The 16,604-nt window shown below is 39.0% G+C and overlaps 1 protein-coding gene across 1 annotated transcript in view; it reads left to right on the top strand.

Annotated features, from left to right (window-relative positions):
- POLN (DNA polymerase nu) overlaps nucleotides 1-15,943 on the top strand; it is a 135,867-nt gene extending 119,924 nt beyond the window's left edge. Inside the window, exons 18-20 of the mRNA XM_089691520.1 lie at nucleotides 2,390-2,500; nucleotides 9,701-9,779; nucleotides 15,760-15,943. Coding sequence (XP_089547646.1) covers nucleotides 2,390-2,500; nucleotides 9,701-9,779; nucleotides 15,760-15,943 — 374 coding nt within the window. The remainder of the gene's footprint in view (nucleotides 1-2,389; nucleotides 2,501-9,700; nucleotides 9,780-15,759) is intronic.
- Nucleotides 15,944-16,604: the final 661 nt, after the last annotated feature.

The raw sequence follows: 16,604 nt of genomic DNA, 5'->3' as shown, positions 1-16,604 counted from the left end.
GTGCCTAAACATAAAGCAGTATTAAACCCAATGTAATGTGTTATATTGCAGCTTACCAATCTTTACATGTGGCGGCTACATTAGGCTTCTTTGTTTTTAGGCTATTTTCCCTCTTTTTTCCCCTGATGATCTGGCCAGTAACACACATCCTGTATTAGGAAGCCTGCACTCTGGGTGGAAGAGTAATAGAGACACCTTTGGAGAGCAAAATTCTTAATCTGGGGCGAGGGTAATATTACAGTTAGGTCCATATATATTTGGACACAGGCACAATTTTAGTTTTTTTCAGGTATTGACCCAAACATATTCAAGCTATAGTTCTATAATGGATAGGGGCTGAAAGTGCTTCACTCTCAGGTTTAATTTGAGGGTATGTACATCCAAATTGGAGGAAGGGTTTAAGAATTACAGCTCTTGTAGTAGTGTAATTAGTAGTGTGTTGTTAGTGTGTTGTTATTCTAGTGTTGATAGAACATTTATGGGCTAGAATATTATTTATGTCCATTCTTAATTTGAAAAATACATTCCCGGGCCCTTAAACTTAAATGCAATTTTGCCATCGTGAGGAAAGCAGCGATGACTACTTAATGTCTCGCATGTCCTGGTGCCAAGCACTGCATAAATTGACAGTGCTATACAAGTACCTGTAATAATAAAAAAATAAAGGAGACCTGTTTTGGAATAAAAGTCTGCATAGGATTGGAGATATCATAATGTTTGATTTAAAAGATATTTTAAACTAAGAGCTGGAGTTTTCAGGTTGTTAAAGTAAACTAAAAATATCAACAACGTACAGCTTGCATGTTGAATTGAAATCATTTTACATTCATTAGTTAAACATTTTTGCTTTTACTTCCAATCACTGCTTTTCCACTTCCTGGTTGAGTGAGACACTGGTTATTTAACCAGGGCCTCAGAACTACATCCTGGGAAGTTCACATGAGACAGACTCAGAGTTTATGGCAGAATTCCAGGAAATAAATGACCACTGTGACAAGCATGGAGAAGAAAAAAGTCCTGCAATTATCTATAAACATCTCTTCGTAGATTGCCATTACTAAACATTTCTAAAGCTGCCTTTGTTGTAAATTTTGTGTCCTTTTAAAAGTTGTCCTTTAGGGATGAGCAACCTTGAATTTAGGAAGAAGTGTATGTATGCCATAATACTTTGCAAACGCCCTTCTTATCCCAATCTCCCTGTATCCCCAATATTGTTATCTTGTAAACTCTATACCATACTTTACAATAGTCTGTATTAATTGGCTTGCCCTTTGGTATGAATGAAGAAACTGTTTCAGCTTGTCTTCTATCCTGGGACTTTGGCTCTCAAGCATACATGAGATATCCTCTTCACAAGTCGATACAAGTCTACTCATATGATGGAGCCTTGGACTGTTATCTCTACCCTTCCCTTATTTACTTATGTTTTGTGTTCTCATAATTCAAGTATTACTGTTACATGTATCTTCCTTTATTTCTGAAATTCTAACCAAAAAAAATTACTTGAAATTTGTTTTGACAATTGGTGTAAAGCCAGAGGATCATTCATTCCACCAGGGATTAAATGGTAGTAAACTTATAAATTTAAAAAAGAAGTGTTACTAGAAGTGAATGATAATACAAGAAAAGGATGAATGAAGGGAGACCTTGAATAAGAACAAGTGGTAAGATTTGCTGAAGATAAGCAGTAAAATATTAAGGACAAAGCAAAGAAAATGGGACTAAAGGTAGTTTCTGTTTCAAGCCACATTACTTTGACTACTGCCCAACTAAATTTACTGTAGGGGGACAGTGAGTGTTTTGATTTAGTGTTGTGGTTGAGTGAGTTATGGAACAGCTCATATATGGATCTCTTATAGTTCTGCAGAGAAGGGCTAAGTGTGCCATGAGCACTTTGCAGCAGAGAATTTGGAATTCCATAGTCTTCTATGGTGCCAGAGCATCTTCAGCTATCCTGGTACATGGTCAACCCTTTCTGATTTAGTTCTTATTCCTGTTTCCCAATATGCAGGTAATGTTTCTAACCTGTTCTAACTCCAAACCAGGGGCGGACTGACCATTTGGAAACTCGGGCACTGCCCGAGGGCCCGGGGTCAGTAAGGGGCCCCATGAGATGCCCCTGGTACCTTTTTCATAGGCTTTTTTGAGTTTGGGCAAGGACACAGGGGCCCCATGATCCCCTATTGCCCAGGGGCCCCATGAGCTGTCAGTCCGTCCCTGCTCTAAACCATAGTCACATATATCAATAAACAATAAAGGAGGTTCTTGCCCTTTTCACTACATCTTTAACTAATAAAGGTCAGAATAGGGCTTTAAAACAACAAACAATTCATGATGTGTAGCTTATTTATTTGATCTTTTAATCTGTTTATTTTATTTCTATATTCAGGATTTGTTATCTCTCTTATGGGTCGCAAGAGGCCTCTCCCCTATATAAAATCAAAAAACTACAGTTTAAGAGCTCAGGCTGAAAGACAGGCTGTCAATTTTGTCATTCAAGGTAAATTCTTCAGTCTTTAAGGATACAATTCCTTAAAAATGTGCCCTCAATTGCCTATGATTAAAGTTGATAAATGGGATGGTCAGATTATCAGAACATGTTAGAAAATTCTGATCAGCTGAGCATCATGATTCTTCAACAAAATTGCTAGTGGGACCTGACCCTAAGGCTATGTTAAGACATGCAACAGACCTTGCCAACCTTCTGAAAAGCAATTGCACATATGGTATAAATTGCATTATTTGTACTGCGCGGCACTGATTCACAGAGCATTTACTGTCTACATATGTGGGAATACATTTAGTGACAGCAGCAATAACATAATTGGAGATGTGAGTTTGTGAGTTGAGCTGAAGTTACTTTGAAAAAAATTTTTTTTTGACAAAATTGCTGATCCTTTTTTTGTTCATAACACAAAAAGCCAAAATCACAAGGGGTGATCAAATACCACCAAAAGAAAGTTCTTTTTGTGGGAAAAAAAGACATAAATTTCATTGGGGTACAGTGTTGAATGACCGCACAATTGTCAGTTAAAGTAACGCAGCGCCGTATCGCAAAAAAATGGCCTGTCAGGAATGGGTGTAAATCTTCTGGAGGTCAAATGGCTTAATTGCTTTAAGCTCAATTGTTTAAAGCAGAACTCTGGGAAATCACTTCTTTACATGTCCTTTGTTGCTGGTTTTCTACCTTCGCTGAATATGTCATCCAACTGCTGGTTCACAGTAGTTGCTCTGAAATGGCCTATTCATTTTCAAATCAAACTCTCTTTGGGTTCCTGTTTGTAAGCCCGGTGCTTGCTATGCCTCCTTTTCCCTCAGCCACTGATCTTGGCACATCCCTTCTGTAGTTCTTTCTTTAGGATGCAGTGATGTAATTAGGCCGCACTTGCAGTGGTGGATGGACTGATACTCTCAGATACATTCAAAATGTACAGGCCTAGTGTACCTGCCCACATTCACTACAATTCCCTGTGTTGGTTGGGACTGTAGTTTCATTTTTCTGCAGAGAGAGAGAGTGAGGAGAGGATATGATGTAATCCCGGCTGTTATACCTCCTCCTTGGCAGAGCAGATGCTGTTATCTTTTGAATTACAGAGATGAGGTCATAAAAATTCAATTAGATGTATTATTTAAATCAATCAGAATTTTCTTAACTGTTTTGTGTTTTGTGTAGAGGGTGCACTAATGGGTATTTTGTTCTTTGCCTATTCTGGAGTTCTTCTTTAAACTGCAATGAACACATACAAGTGAGTGATTGACTTGTCCCTAATTGAACGGCTTTTTTCTCGTTTGTGCCATGTGAGCCTTAAGCCAGACTGTTACTGCTGTGCTGTTTGAAAATTAAAAAAAAAACCAAAACATTAAAATACAATTGATCAGAACCTTTTGTTTCCCGTTTATTCACTTACTGGCTTTTTAAAATGGGAATTAGTCCATTGCAGTTACCACCCCTTCATTTATGCATTGTCTATGAGCACCCGCATTGCCGCTGAAATCTTCAGTCTGCACGTCTTCCGGGTTTGGCCACTTCGGCCTCCTTGATTGGCTGTCCTGGGATTACTTCATTTCCGCGCATGCACTCAAGAGGTAAACTGGTTCTAAAGTCAAGACCTTTTTTATCTTTAATGCATTCCCTGCATTAAGTGAGGATAAGGAAAGAAGCAAACAATATCATTTTCTGTTGTGTGAGGAGTTGTTCCCTTAGATGCCTATACACCCTGCTCATCCTCCCTGCTATGTCTTTTGATGATCCCAGTGCAGGTCTCAATGGACAGCAAGATGTATTAGGATGTATCTAAAAAAACGTACTTTGTTTGCCTTGAAATACAAAGTGTTAGAATTAAGTTAAAGCAATCCATGGTGCATTATTTTTCAAGGTATTGACAGGCAGTGGATCTATCTACTTTAACCCTGTAAAGGCTGCACCACTGTGCTGTCACCACTCAACCTTCTAATTTTAATGTCGCTCATCTGAAAGTGTAAACAAGCCTGAAAATTTTTCAACAGGATGTAAACTTAGTGACTGAAATGGCACCAACTGATTGGTGTAGAGCAAATGTGATGCTGATTTGCAAAAAAGAATCAAGATGTATACCAGGAAACTACAGACCAGTCATCATTAGCATGTACTGTATTAAAGGGAATGGTAAAGGACTCTATATGGAAATTTGTCTGTGAGAAAGGTATCATAACTTACAAGCAGCATAGGTTTATAAAAGACTGTTTTTCACAAACCAACCTGTTGACATTCTACGAGGAAGCAGGTGAGGAATTAGATGGTGGAAGTCCAGTGGATGCAGTTTATCTAGATTTTGCTACAGCATACCTCATGAATGATTAATCTATGAAATAAGGTCTGTTGGAGTTGCTGGAATTGTACAGGGGTTGGACAAAAAAAAATGGAAACACTACATGATTTGCAGGTGTGAAAGCGACAACACGTTTCATGTTGAAAGCTGAAGTACTATAACATGCCTTTGTTTCCTCTGAGTGATGAGACACCTAGCTAACAGGTGGGAAGCCTCATTCTCATCATTCACTGCATGCACTGCTAGTAATACGGAGTCATGTCACAGCTTACTGAGCTTCAAAGAGGGCAAATTGTTGGTGCCTCTGTGATTGCCAATTTATTTGCCATGTTGCGAGATACAATATTGAAGGTTATGACGGCATATACAGTCTCCAGGAAAACATTGTTTGATAAGTGTGGTTGACATAGTGAACTGACCGAAGGAGACAAAAGGACATTTCGCAGGATTGTGACCCGGAGTAAGAAAACTGCAAAAGTGACTGCTGAGCTCAGTCCTGTGAAGACAGAGATTGAGCTCTGCAGTCACGTGTGCAGCAGTTGTTTTCTTATTCCAGGTCACATGTCAACCGCGCTTATGCTTATCTGATGACATTTTCCAGAAAACTGTATATGCCGTCATATCCTTTGATACTGTACCTTGCGACACGGCAAATAAATTGGCAACTTCAGTCACAAAGGGACCAGCTAAGTGGCACCAACAATTTGCCCTCTTTGAAACTCAGTGAGTTCTGACATGATTCCGTATAACTAGCAGCGCACGCAGTGAATAACGAAAGTGAGGCTTCCCACATGTTAGCTAGGTGTCTTATCACACAGCGGAAGTAAAAGAATGTTACATCACTTCCGCTTTCAATGCAAAACATGTCATTACTTTTACAACTGCAAATCATATAGTGTTTTTCCATTTTTTTTTGTCTAACCCCTGTATGTACCTGGATGGGAAATTGTTTACATGAACAGAACCACAGAGTAGTAATAAATGACTCATTCTCTGAATGGTCTAAAGTTGTGAATGGGATGCCCCAGAGTTCCATTGGGACCTTCTCACCTGGGAGATTCAGAGAAGAAATATGATCTGGGGTGCTTGTAGATCAGACTTAGCAAACGCATGCAATACCAGGCCACAGCTAGCAAAATACTGTAATGGATTAAAGAGGGAATACATTCCAGTGATAAATAATTTATACTACCCCTTTACATAACACTGGTGTGGCAAACTTGCTCATCAGAATTGGAGCGGAGTTCCCCCTCAACTCTGTGTATTTGAGGTCTTCCTGGAATCCTCACATCCCCCCTGCATTCCTGTGAGGCAGACTTTATCTCCTGGCAAATGGTGTGGAACAACCAGGAAGACATGAGAAGTGGAGCCATCCAGTCTACAAAGGTGTAATTTTTATCACCCAAAACTATGTAAGCCCACTCATTATCAAACCGACCAGAATAAGTGCACAGTCCTGAGGTCAACTGTGTGGTTCATATCACGGGATATGAGCTAGTAATTTAGTGTAGAGTTTCCCAATGACCACTCCCAAGTCAGAGCCCCCCTCCCCTTTTGAGAGGAACCTTGTAAGAGAGTAAGTGAGTTAGACTCACTGACACACAGGGATCTCCCAGCAACATCGTAACAAGGGGAGATCAAAGAACCTTTCTGCTCTGCATCTTGAATTTGCTAAAACCAGGCAAGGCAAGTAACTTACCCTGTATTTTCTCGCTATTCTATGTTTGCTGTGTCTTTATATACATATATATATATTTTTGTGACATCTTTGTAACTATTTATTTTGCATCCAACGCTTTTAGCAATAAATCTTTCTTTCTGAAAGTGTTAAACTGTTTCTAAGCGCTTACTTGCAATTCACGAATCCCTGCCTTTGAAGAGACGCTACTGTGGTTATATTTCTGTATAGCAAGGTCCGCGGGCCGTGCTATATAGATCAATATTTCAATCATTATAGTGTATATTCGATAACAGGAGTTTCCCAGTCTCCGACAAAAGTGGTGGTGGCAGTAGAGGGTTAGTTGCGTAACTAATCCGACCCAGTAACAAGCGCATTCAGGCTGCAGGCACCGATTGTAGTCCATTAGCTGGGCAATCGCTGTGTAGGGTGCAGCTGGGTGGGGCCTTGTTACGCGCGTCACACCGTGGTTTTGGATCGGCCGGCCCTTCGGTCACGAGTTTGGTGAGAAGGTCTGGGGTCTGACGCCGTGGGCGTGACGTATTACTGTTAGTCGCGGCTGTGCGATTGTCGCCTGTTGGTGGCGGCGGCCGCGGGTCGTGACAACTGGTTCCGTCTCAGTTTGAATATGCATTTCAGTTTTGGTCACCAATCCTCAGGAAAAATGTTGTTGAAATAAAAAGAGTTCAGCGAAGGGCAACACAATTAATAAAAGGGGTGGAGAACTAAAGCTATGAGGATCAATTTAAATAGATTACAGTTATTCATTCTGTAGAAGAGGCACTTAAGAGGGGACATGATTACAATGTACAAATAGATCAAAGGTGACTCTAGTAACTGTAATAAACTGTTCACTCTAATGTCCATGAAGTGGACACACAGCTACGATTTACGGTTAGAAGAAAAGAGGTTTAACCTTAGATTGAGGAAAGGGTCCTTTACTGTTAGAGCAGTAAAAATGTGGCACTCCCTCCCCCAAGAAGTAGTACTAGCTGAGACCCGTCAACAATTTCAAAAACTTTTAGATGTCTTCTTCAGGAAGCAGAATATACAGGGCTATGAGAATTGTAAGAGAATAAAAATCACACATACACTTAGGCTGAACTGGATGCATGGTAGCCAACCAGCTTCTAACTTCAGCGTGTTCAATTAAGCTTTGACAGTAAGGCTCAGTTAACACTAATGTGACTTGTGATGCGACTTGTGACACATAAAGTCGCATGACAAGTCATAAGCCTTTCATTTCAATGGCATCTGTTCCAATCTATGCAAAAAAGTTGCAGCGTCTTTAAAAAAAGGGTTCCTACACTACTCTGATGTGACTTTCTTCAATTTGATTGCCATAGAGTGTAAAAGTTGCATTGGACTCTGGAGTTGCACTAATGTGAACCGAGCCTTAAACCTGAAAATTTTGCATGCTCCAGTTTTCGTAAATCCCCTTTGCTTGCTTTATTGCATGATTTATAGTTATACATTCTATGTGTAATATGTAATTATATCTACATGAGGCACCCTTAGTTTGATCAATACATGTACAGGACCTGCTACATGCTTTAAATGCTATAGTAAATATACATAGTAAAATGTATAGTTCTACATTAACAATATGTTTTTACTGGCTAAACATTTCCTGCTTGACCTTTTGTAATCTGACTTGCTGGGTGGGACTTTCGTCGATCACTGTGACCAATCACAGCAGATTGCATGACAATTGTAAACCATGAATGGCTTCCTTTCATGCCATTCATTGCTTACAATTATGTTACTAGCTGTGATTGGTCATTGTGATCACATGGTACAGAGAGGCCAATCACAGCCCATATATACCATGTGATTAGCTGTGGTCAATCACAGCTAATCACAACAATACATAATGAATCTTTCATTCAGTAAAAATGGTTGTTTATACCAGTGAAATTCACTGGTATAAACAATCGGCGTGTAAAAAAAAAAAATCTTGATCACTTGCCCAGAGTAGTACAGTGTTACTATGGTAATGTAATAAAAATCAGTGTCCCTGATCACCGACACCAGTTATATGATGACGCTGTACGGCATTGGTGACAGTATGTTAAAAAAAAAAGAAAATTTTTTAATTTCTTCATATTCCAAAAATGATGACAAAACTCGCCATGCCTCTTGCTAAATACCTCAGACTGTCTACTTTCCAAAAAGGGGTCATTTATGGGATATCTGTACTGTCCTGACATATTTGGACCTCAAGAAATGAGACCGTCACTAAATTAGGATTGATCGATTTTCAGATATATACCGTAGATTGTTGACTCTATAACTTTCCTACCAACTAAATATTAAACACTGATTTGGGTTATTTTCACCAAAGAAATGTAGCAGAATACATTTTGGCCTAACTTTTTGAAGCAAGATTATTTTATTTGCAAAATTTTATAACCGAAACAAAGAATGTCTTTCTTTTCAAAATTTTTGATCTTTTTTCATTTATTTAGCAAAAAATAAAAAACCCCAATGCTGATTGAATACCACCAAAATAAAACTCTATTTGTGTGAAAAAAATTATACAAATTTCATATGGGTACAGTGTTGCATTACTGCACAATTGTCATTCAAAGCGGTTAAAAAAAGAAAAAAAGTGTTGTTTAGTGGGGGTTTTTTTTTTTAGTTTTCTTATTTTTTTATCTTTAAAGTTACATTAAAAAAGTTCACGTTGTGCAAGGCAGTGGAGTTGATTTACTAAAACCGGAGAGTGCAAAATCTGGTGTATCTGTGCATAGTGACCAATCAGCTTCCAGTTTGTTTGTGTTTTTTTTGTTGAAGCTTAATTGAACAAGCTGAATTTAGAAGCAGATTGGCTGCTATGCACAGCTGCACCAGATTTTGCACTCTCTAGTTTTAGTAAATGAACCCCGGTATCATGAAAAAGCCTTTTTTGTCCATAAAAGCAGTATACCTAACTGTATACCTTACTGTATACCTAACAGTATATATTACTTTGTTATCCTAAGAAATTACAAAGTTAATCCTGAATAAAAAGGTCCATAGCAGAAATATAAAAACTGTTCTTGTCCATAGGGTGTGTACAGGTGTAAGAGGGGAAGTGGTTAATAAAATAACAGAAATATGGGAGAGCAAGCAATCAAAAATGTGAAGGTAAAAGGTGAAGGTAAAACTTACAGTGATAAATCAAAATATGTTCTGAAAATACACCATGTCTAACATTTTACATTTCTTCAAGGCTCTGCCGCTGACCTGTGCAAACTGGCCATGATTAAAATTTCAACTTCCATCACATGCTCTTCAAGTCTGACTGCCAGGTTTGTAAAGAGTTTTGTGTATGTGTGTCATATTTAACATATATTGTTTTTTTTTTTTTAATTTCTAAAAACAGAAATGCAGTGAAACTATCTGAACATTTTATCATTGACTGACTAACAAGACCTGTACAGCAATAATTTTCAAAATTATGCTTAGAAAAAGTCTCACCTAATTTTTTATTTTGCTGACCCTGCCCCCCATGAGGACAAAATGCATTGTCTTTATAGGTGATGTATAAGGCTGACTTCGTGGTCAGAGAGGGTACTCGCTTACTCCCACTGCTGTCCGAACACGCAGCTAGCAAGGAGATAATACAAAATATTCTTACATTGGCTACACTTGTCTCTGGCTCCATGCGCTTGCTGAAGACAAGTGCCATGACCAAGAACACAGGGTGAGGGAGGGTGTTAGCTAGACCCTTCCCAACACAGGCACACTCTCTACTGTCTGAGCACTAGTAACTTATCAACATATCAATGCATAGTATGTGCTGAAGAGAACAGATGTAAACGCAGCATACTGCAGATCTGAGCTCCCCTGGCAGACACTTCTGTGACCACAGAGCTGGCCAGTAAACAGTAAACAGCAGACATGGGCAGTAATATATGCACTCCTGATAGCACTGTAACACTGCAGGAATCTGGTGACATGGGATGGCAGGCTGCAAGCTAAAGGTTACTTCCTGAAGAGCAGAATCCGGTTGACTGTCAACCTGGGGGCAGAAAAGGAGAGAGTGTTAACAGGGAGGTGATATGAACTGGCAGAATAGAAGCTACTTGCTACAGGTCAGAACAGTAACATGAACTGGAGGAGGAGAACCTAAGAAAGGGGGTACCAATACCATGCTGATGCAGAATGGCAGTATGACTTCAGAGTACAGTGTTTTGGACCACCACTGAACAAAATCCTATATCCAGTAACCTAACAGGAATAGTGATTATACTGTCGTCACTGCTCCTGTTGGCCTTTATACAGAGGGGTGCATACTCCATTGTGCAGTGTAGTAAAAGACGGGTGCTCACAAAACAAGGTGGTGGTGGAAGGTGAGCTCAATAATCTCAGAAATCTGGCTGATTTCAGGGGAGAAGCAGAGAAGCATACCTTTGTGGTTCATTTGACAGACAAAGCAAGGTATTTGTACATGAATTTATGACAAGTATTTTATTTTTTAATGATCATGAGAATTATTTTTTAACATGATTTCCTCAAAGACATTTTCCTTTTTCAGTTTCAGCAACAATCCCAGTGCAATGAAATTATGGCTGTCTGTTTTGTTTAACACTGATGTGATATACAGTTAGGTCCATATATATTTGGACACAGGCACAATTTTAGTTTTTTTCAGGTATTGACCAAAACATATTCAAGCTATAGTTATATGGATATGGGCTAAAAGTGCACACTCTCAGGTTTAATTTGAGGGTATTTACATCCAAATTGGAGGAAGGGTGTAGGAATTACAGCTCTTAAGAGTAGCCACCCCCCCTTTTTCAAGGGCCCAAATGTAATTGGACAATGGAATCAAAAGCTGTTTCATGGCCAGGTGTGGGTTACTTCTTCATTATTTTTTCACCAATTAAGCATGTAAAAGGTCTGGAGTTGATTCTTAGTGTGGTATTTGCATTTTGAATCTATTGCTGTGAACCTACATCATGCATTCAAAGGAGGTGTCCATGCAAGTGAAAAAGGCCATTGTAAGGCTTCAAAAACTAAACAAATCCTTCAGAGAGATAGCAGCAACATTCGGAGTGGCCAAATTAACAGTTTGGTACAGTCTAAGGAAAAAAGAACGCACTGGTGAGCTCAGCAACATAAAAAGGCATGGACGTCCACGAAAGACAACAGTGGTGGATGATCACAGGATCCTCTCTATGGTAAAGAAAAACCCATTCACAACATCCAGACAAGTAAAGAACACTCTCCAGGCATATCATTGTCAAAGTCTACAATCAAGAGAAGACTTCATGAGAGCAAATACAGAGGGTTCACTACAAGGTGCAAACCATTCATAAGCCTGAAGAATAGAAAAGCCAAAGTAGACTTTGCCAAAAAACATCTAAAAAAAGCCAGACCAGTTCTGGAAAAGCATTCTTTGTACGGATGAAACTAAAATTAATCTGTACCAGAATGACTGGAAGAAAAAACTGTGGAGAAGGCTTGGAACAGCTCATGATCCAAAACACACAACGTCATCTGTAAAACAAGGTGGAGAGAACATGTCAATAATATTAAAAAAGGTTACAAAGAACACTCCTTATCACACCATTATACGATTTGCCATAATAGAGACCCATCCTCACTTATGTTTATGGGCATAGGTATTATTAATGCTCATTGGAGGGGGTCAAACAAGAAAAGAGCAGTTCTAGTTTCACAACTAGAATCTAAATGGATTTATGAATTAGGCTCCCTACACCCCAATGGGCTCAATATTGACTTCGATATAAACTGCTTTATAGACAACAGCTAGATTTATTTACTGATATTTATAAGATTTTAGGAGCCTTATAGTCTTTTATGGCTTTTATTTATTTTTCTATTTGATGCAATTTTTACTGATTTCATCTTACACATATATACTGTTTTTGAGATTTTTATTCTTTTATCCGGTTTAATGCTATAGAGTTTGATTATACCGATCTTTGCGTGATATTGAACTCATACACAATTCTTTGCCATCGTTTTATAATAATTTTTTGTCATTATTTCATTTATGATTTTTTATATATACATATGATTTTACACATATATATGTGATTTTATACAGTTTTATATACATTGATATTTGTTTGTGTTTGCTGGTTTTTATTATTTTTCTGATATTTGGACTTATATTTATATGATTTATTGAATTTGCCCATTTTAATGTATATCACATATTGATTTTACACTGACCTATGTGTTTTAGCTGGATATAATTGTTTGAATCATGTACAGTATAAACATATAATTTATGCAATTTTTGTTTACCTGTTCATGTTTTACATTTGACTTCCATAATTTGATGTCATGATGGGGTATATAATTAATTATTTATTTTACTATATTTTATTATACTTATGTAACATATGATCACACTGGTGATTCATACATATGTATAATGGGTGGATTCCGCATTTTATTCATTGTTTGCGGTACTGAATGTATTTATCAGGGGTATATGAATAAGGGACTCTCATATAATCCCCTTTTCCCCATAACACTCAACCAGGATATGTTATCCTGTATGTTCTATACTTTACCTGTACGATTCTTAATGATCTGCTTTGTCTGGTAAATTTGATCAGCTGTTGGCGTCTGAATACCGCCAACAAAATGGCGCCGTGATGCGCGCGCACTTGCCAAGGACAGGGAGATATGCCATTGTCCTTGTGGTCCACGGCAAAACGGCGCCAGTGCACTGCGCATGCGCCGATAGTCGGCAAAATGGCGGGCGCAATAAGCACGAGTGCCAGTTTTCAAAATAAATAGACCTGTACTGATGTCTCTTTCTGTAAGCCTGCACCCTATGAGTAAGTGCATAGCACGAAACGCGTCAGGGCTACAGCATCCACATGTCATGCCACCGCTGGTGTCCATCCTGAATACTTATGGTCAGTGTCCTTATTATTATATTATTTTATACACCTGTTTTTCTGTGGAATAAAGCTATCCCTTATGCAGTATCACACTATGTGGTGTCCCTTATTGGGCTCTTCCTGTGAGTGCCGTCATTCGCAGAGCCTATTTTAGAGGTGACCTTACGTGGTGATACATACCAAGGGACCCAGAGAGTCTAATACAGATGTGACCAGACGCTGTGATACCTGTTCAAGGACCCAGTGGTGTATAGGAACCTTGCCTGACCTGGAAGCAGTAGACCCGATTATTCCTGATGAGACAGGATTAATCTCAAATGCGTGTTTAAAGCGCGCTTCTGGGGAGTGCGCACTTCACTTATTCAGACACATCATCTGTCACCCCCGGATCAGATACCCATACATCTCATAAGATCCTCACGTTTTACAATATTTATTTGGGACATTTTTTCACTATTACCGTCACCATGAGGTGATACTATACCTTGTACTTTATATATATTAATGCACTATATATATATATTTATTCATCTGATTATGATGGTAATGATCACCTTGCACTTTATTTTTATCCATTTATATACGCATTAATGTTGTATACCTTGTTCTAGCACTGCACCTATTTTATTGAGTGTATAAAAATGGTTGCAGTTCCTAATATTTGTACTTGATGTTTATGCTCAACCCCTTGAATTAAAGCTGAAAGTCTGTGTCACGATCGCGGCGTCAGACCCCAGACCATCTCACCAAACTCATGACCGAAGGACTGGCCGATCCAAACCGCGATGTGACGTGCGTACCAATAACACGCCCAGCCGCACCCTGCACAAAGATTTTCCAGCTAATGGACCACAATCTATGTACCTGCGACCTGAGCGATTGTTACTGGGTCGGGTTATTTACTCAACTAACCCTCCACACTGCCACCACCTCCTTTTTGGACAGAGAAAGAGGAAACTTGCGTTATCAATTATAACACTATAATGATTGAAATAATTGTCTGTATAAAACGGTCCGCAGGCTGGTTATACAGAGGTTTAAACAATCAGTAGCGTCTCTTCACAGGCAGGGATTCGTAAATTGCAATTAAGAACTATAGAAACAGTTCAACACTTTCAGAAAGAGAGATTTATTACTAAAAGGGTCAAACAGGTGCAATAAAATATTTACAGAGAAGATATAACTAAGATATATATATATATATATATATATATATACAGGAAACAGCATAGCACAGCAAAGAGGTAACAGAGAAAAGTTAAAGAGTTAAATTACTTGCCAGTAAGCCTTTGATGTAAGCAGATCCAAGTTTTTTAGAGCAGAATAGTGCTTTGATCTCCCGCTGTTACGATGGAAAAATGGGTGATGTCTTCAAATCTACCTCCCTTAGGCTTGACAGCCTGTTTTAAAGTTCCCCAGCAGGGGGTGGTTCTGAAGTAACAAACCAATCCCTTGTGCAGGAGGGGTCGGCAGGCGGAACCCTAAACTGGGGTCAACATGTTTCATAATTCATATTCTGTTCCATAACGTTCCAGCTGCACAAGCGACAGTCTACCCGTGGGTATTTTATTATGCAGATAAGCCTGAGGATTATTTAGATATGAATTATGTGGCACGGTTCGTGAGTTCTATGTTCCAGCTTCCCTGATGGCCCGAGATAAATGAGTGACCCATCAAACTGTTCGTCTGCTCATTGGCCATCTGACAAGGGGTCCGGTTTTTATGTAGGTCTCTCATATTCCAAGATATGAGACATAGGGGAAAAATTGATTTGAGAAGTGTTCATCTAATTCTGTCACCTATGCTGCACTAGGTTCATCAGGTCAGCATTTCTTTCAACTTCTGGGAAGGCTCTTTATCTGTTTTACGATGTGTGAAACTACACAGGTTCTCTGGCCAGTGCTGCACCACATGGCCCCCTGCTGAGATCCGGCATGTGACACCTTTAACACACAGGGGGAAGGAGAAGGATGAGGGAGAAATGGATACCCTTAGCAAGATAGAGTCTGCGTCAGTCTCTGTTGCGCACATTTGCGACAGTCTGCACTTCAAATTAAGTTAAATTGTTTCGTTTTAATTTATTCTGGTGGCATACAGAGCAAAAAGTATGGAAATTGTGCCTGTGACCAAATATATATGGACCAAACTGTATGAACATGGTGAATGACTATGAAATAAAATGTGCTTTTAACTTATTTGTGACCTGTCAGGCTTTGTATTGAATGCTGTCATGGGATTAGGGGAGTGGACAAAGGAAAATCTAATGCCTTTTAATAGCTTATTTTATACTCTAGTGAGCAGAACACCCTTCCAGTTTCAACTAAAAATTACAGTACTTTGTGACCACTATTTATGGAACACTAAATACACTACTCTGACGATACTAATGGATGTCTTTCAGGCTCATTGCACAGATTCATGATGAATTGATGTTCGAAGTGGAGGATTCACAAATTTTGGAATTTGCAGGTTGGTGCAAATTTTTTCAGTGTGGAAAAAAAAAAAGTAAAATAGACCAAATACTCTTGTGCTCAGATTTCTTGGTTAGCAATAATCAGAAAAACATGCCGGAAATAAAATTTTAATCTTTTGAAACCAAAATAATCATAAAATCATTGGCTGTATACTTTTGTAAAAGTGTTCAGTTATCACACTGCATTATCTAGGTCAGTGGTGGGCAACCTTTTTTTTCAACTGAGCCAAATCTCGCCAAAACCACGATTGAAATTTATTTTGAGAGCCACATTTTTAAAACTGAAAATACATAGGATGGTACACTGTTTTTAGTTTCAATAAGTTTTTATAGTAATTCATCCCCCATATAGTAATTCATCCCCCATAGTAATTCATCCCCCATATAGTAATTCATCCCCCATAGTATTTCATCCCCCATATAGTAATTCATCCCCCATAGTAATTCATCCCCCATAGTAATTCATCCCCCATATAGTAATTCATCCCCCATATAGTAATTCATCCCCCCTATAGTAATTCATCCCCCCTATAGTAATTCATCCCCCATAGTAATTCATCCCCCCTATAGTAATTCATCCCCCATAGTAATTCATCCCTCATATAGTAGTAGTAAGTAAGTAGCAAGTAGTAAGCCAAGTCCCCCCTGTGTCAATTCACTTACCTTTGCTCCGCGCGTTCCTCTCGCCGTGTTCCCGCGCCGTTCCGGTCTTCAGGGCGGACTGTGAGAGGAGCCTAGCTCCTCTCACGTTTGTCACGTTGCCCCGCCTACAC

This window comes from Staurois parvus, unplaced genomic scaffold (assembly GCF_062004578.1).
Source record: "Staurois parvus isolate SC_StPar_1 unplaced genomic scaffold, SC_StPar_1.0 ptg000564l, whole genome shotgun sequence".
Classification (NCBI taxonomy): Eukaryota; Metazoa; Chordata; class Amphibia; order Anura; family Ranidae; genus Staurois; species Staurois parvus.
Note: the sequence above shows the minus strand (reverse complement) of the source record. Positions and strands in the feature narration are given on the sequence as shown.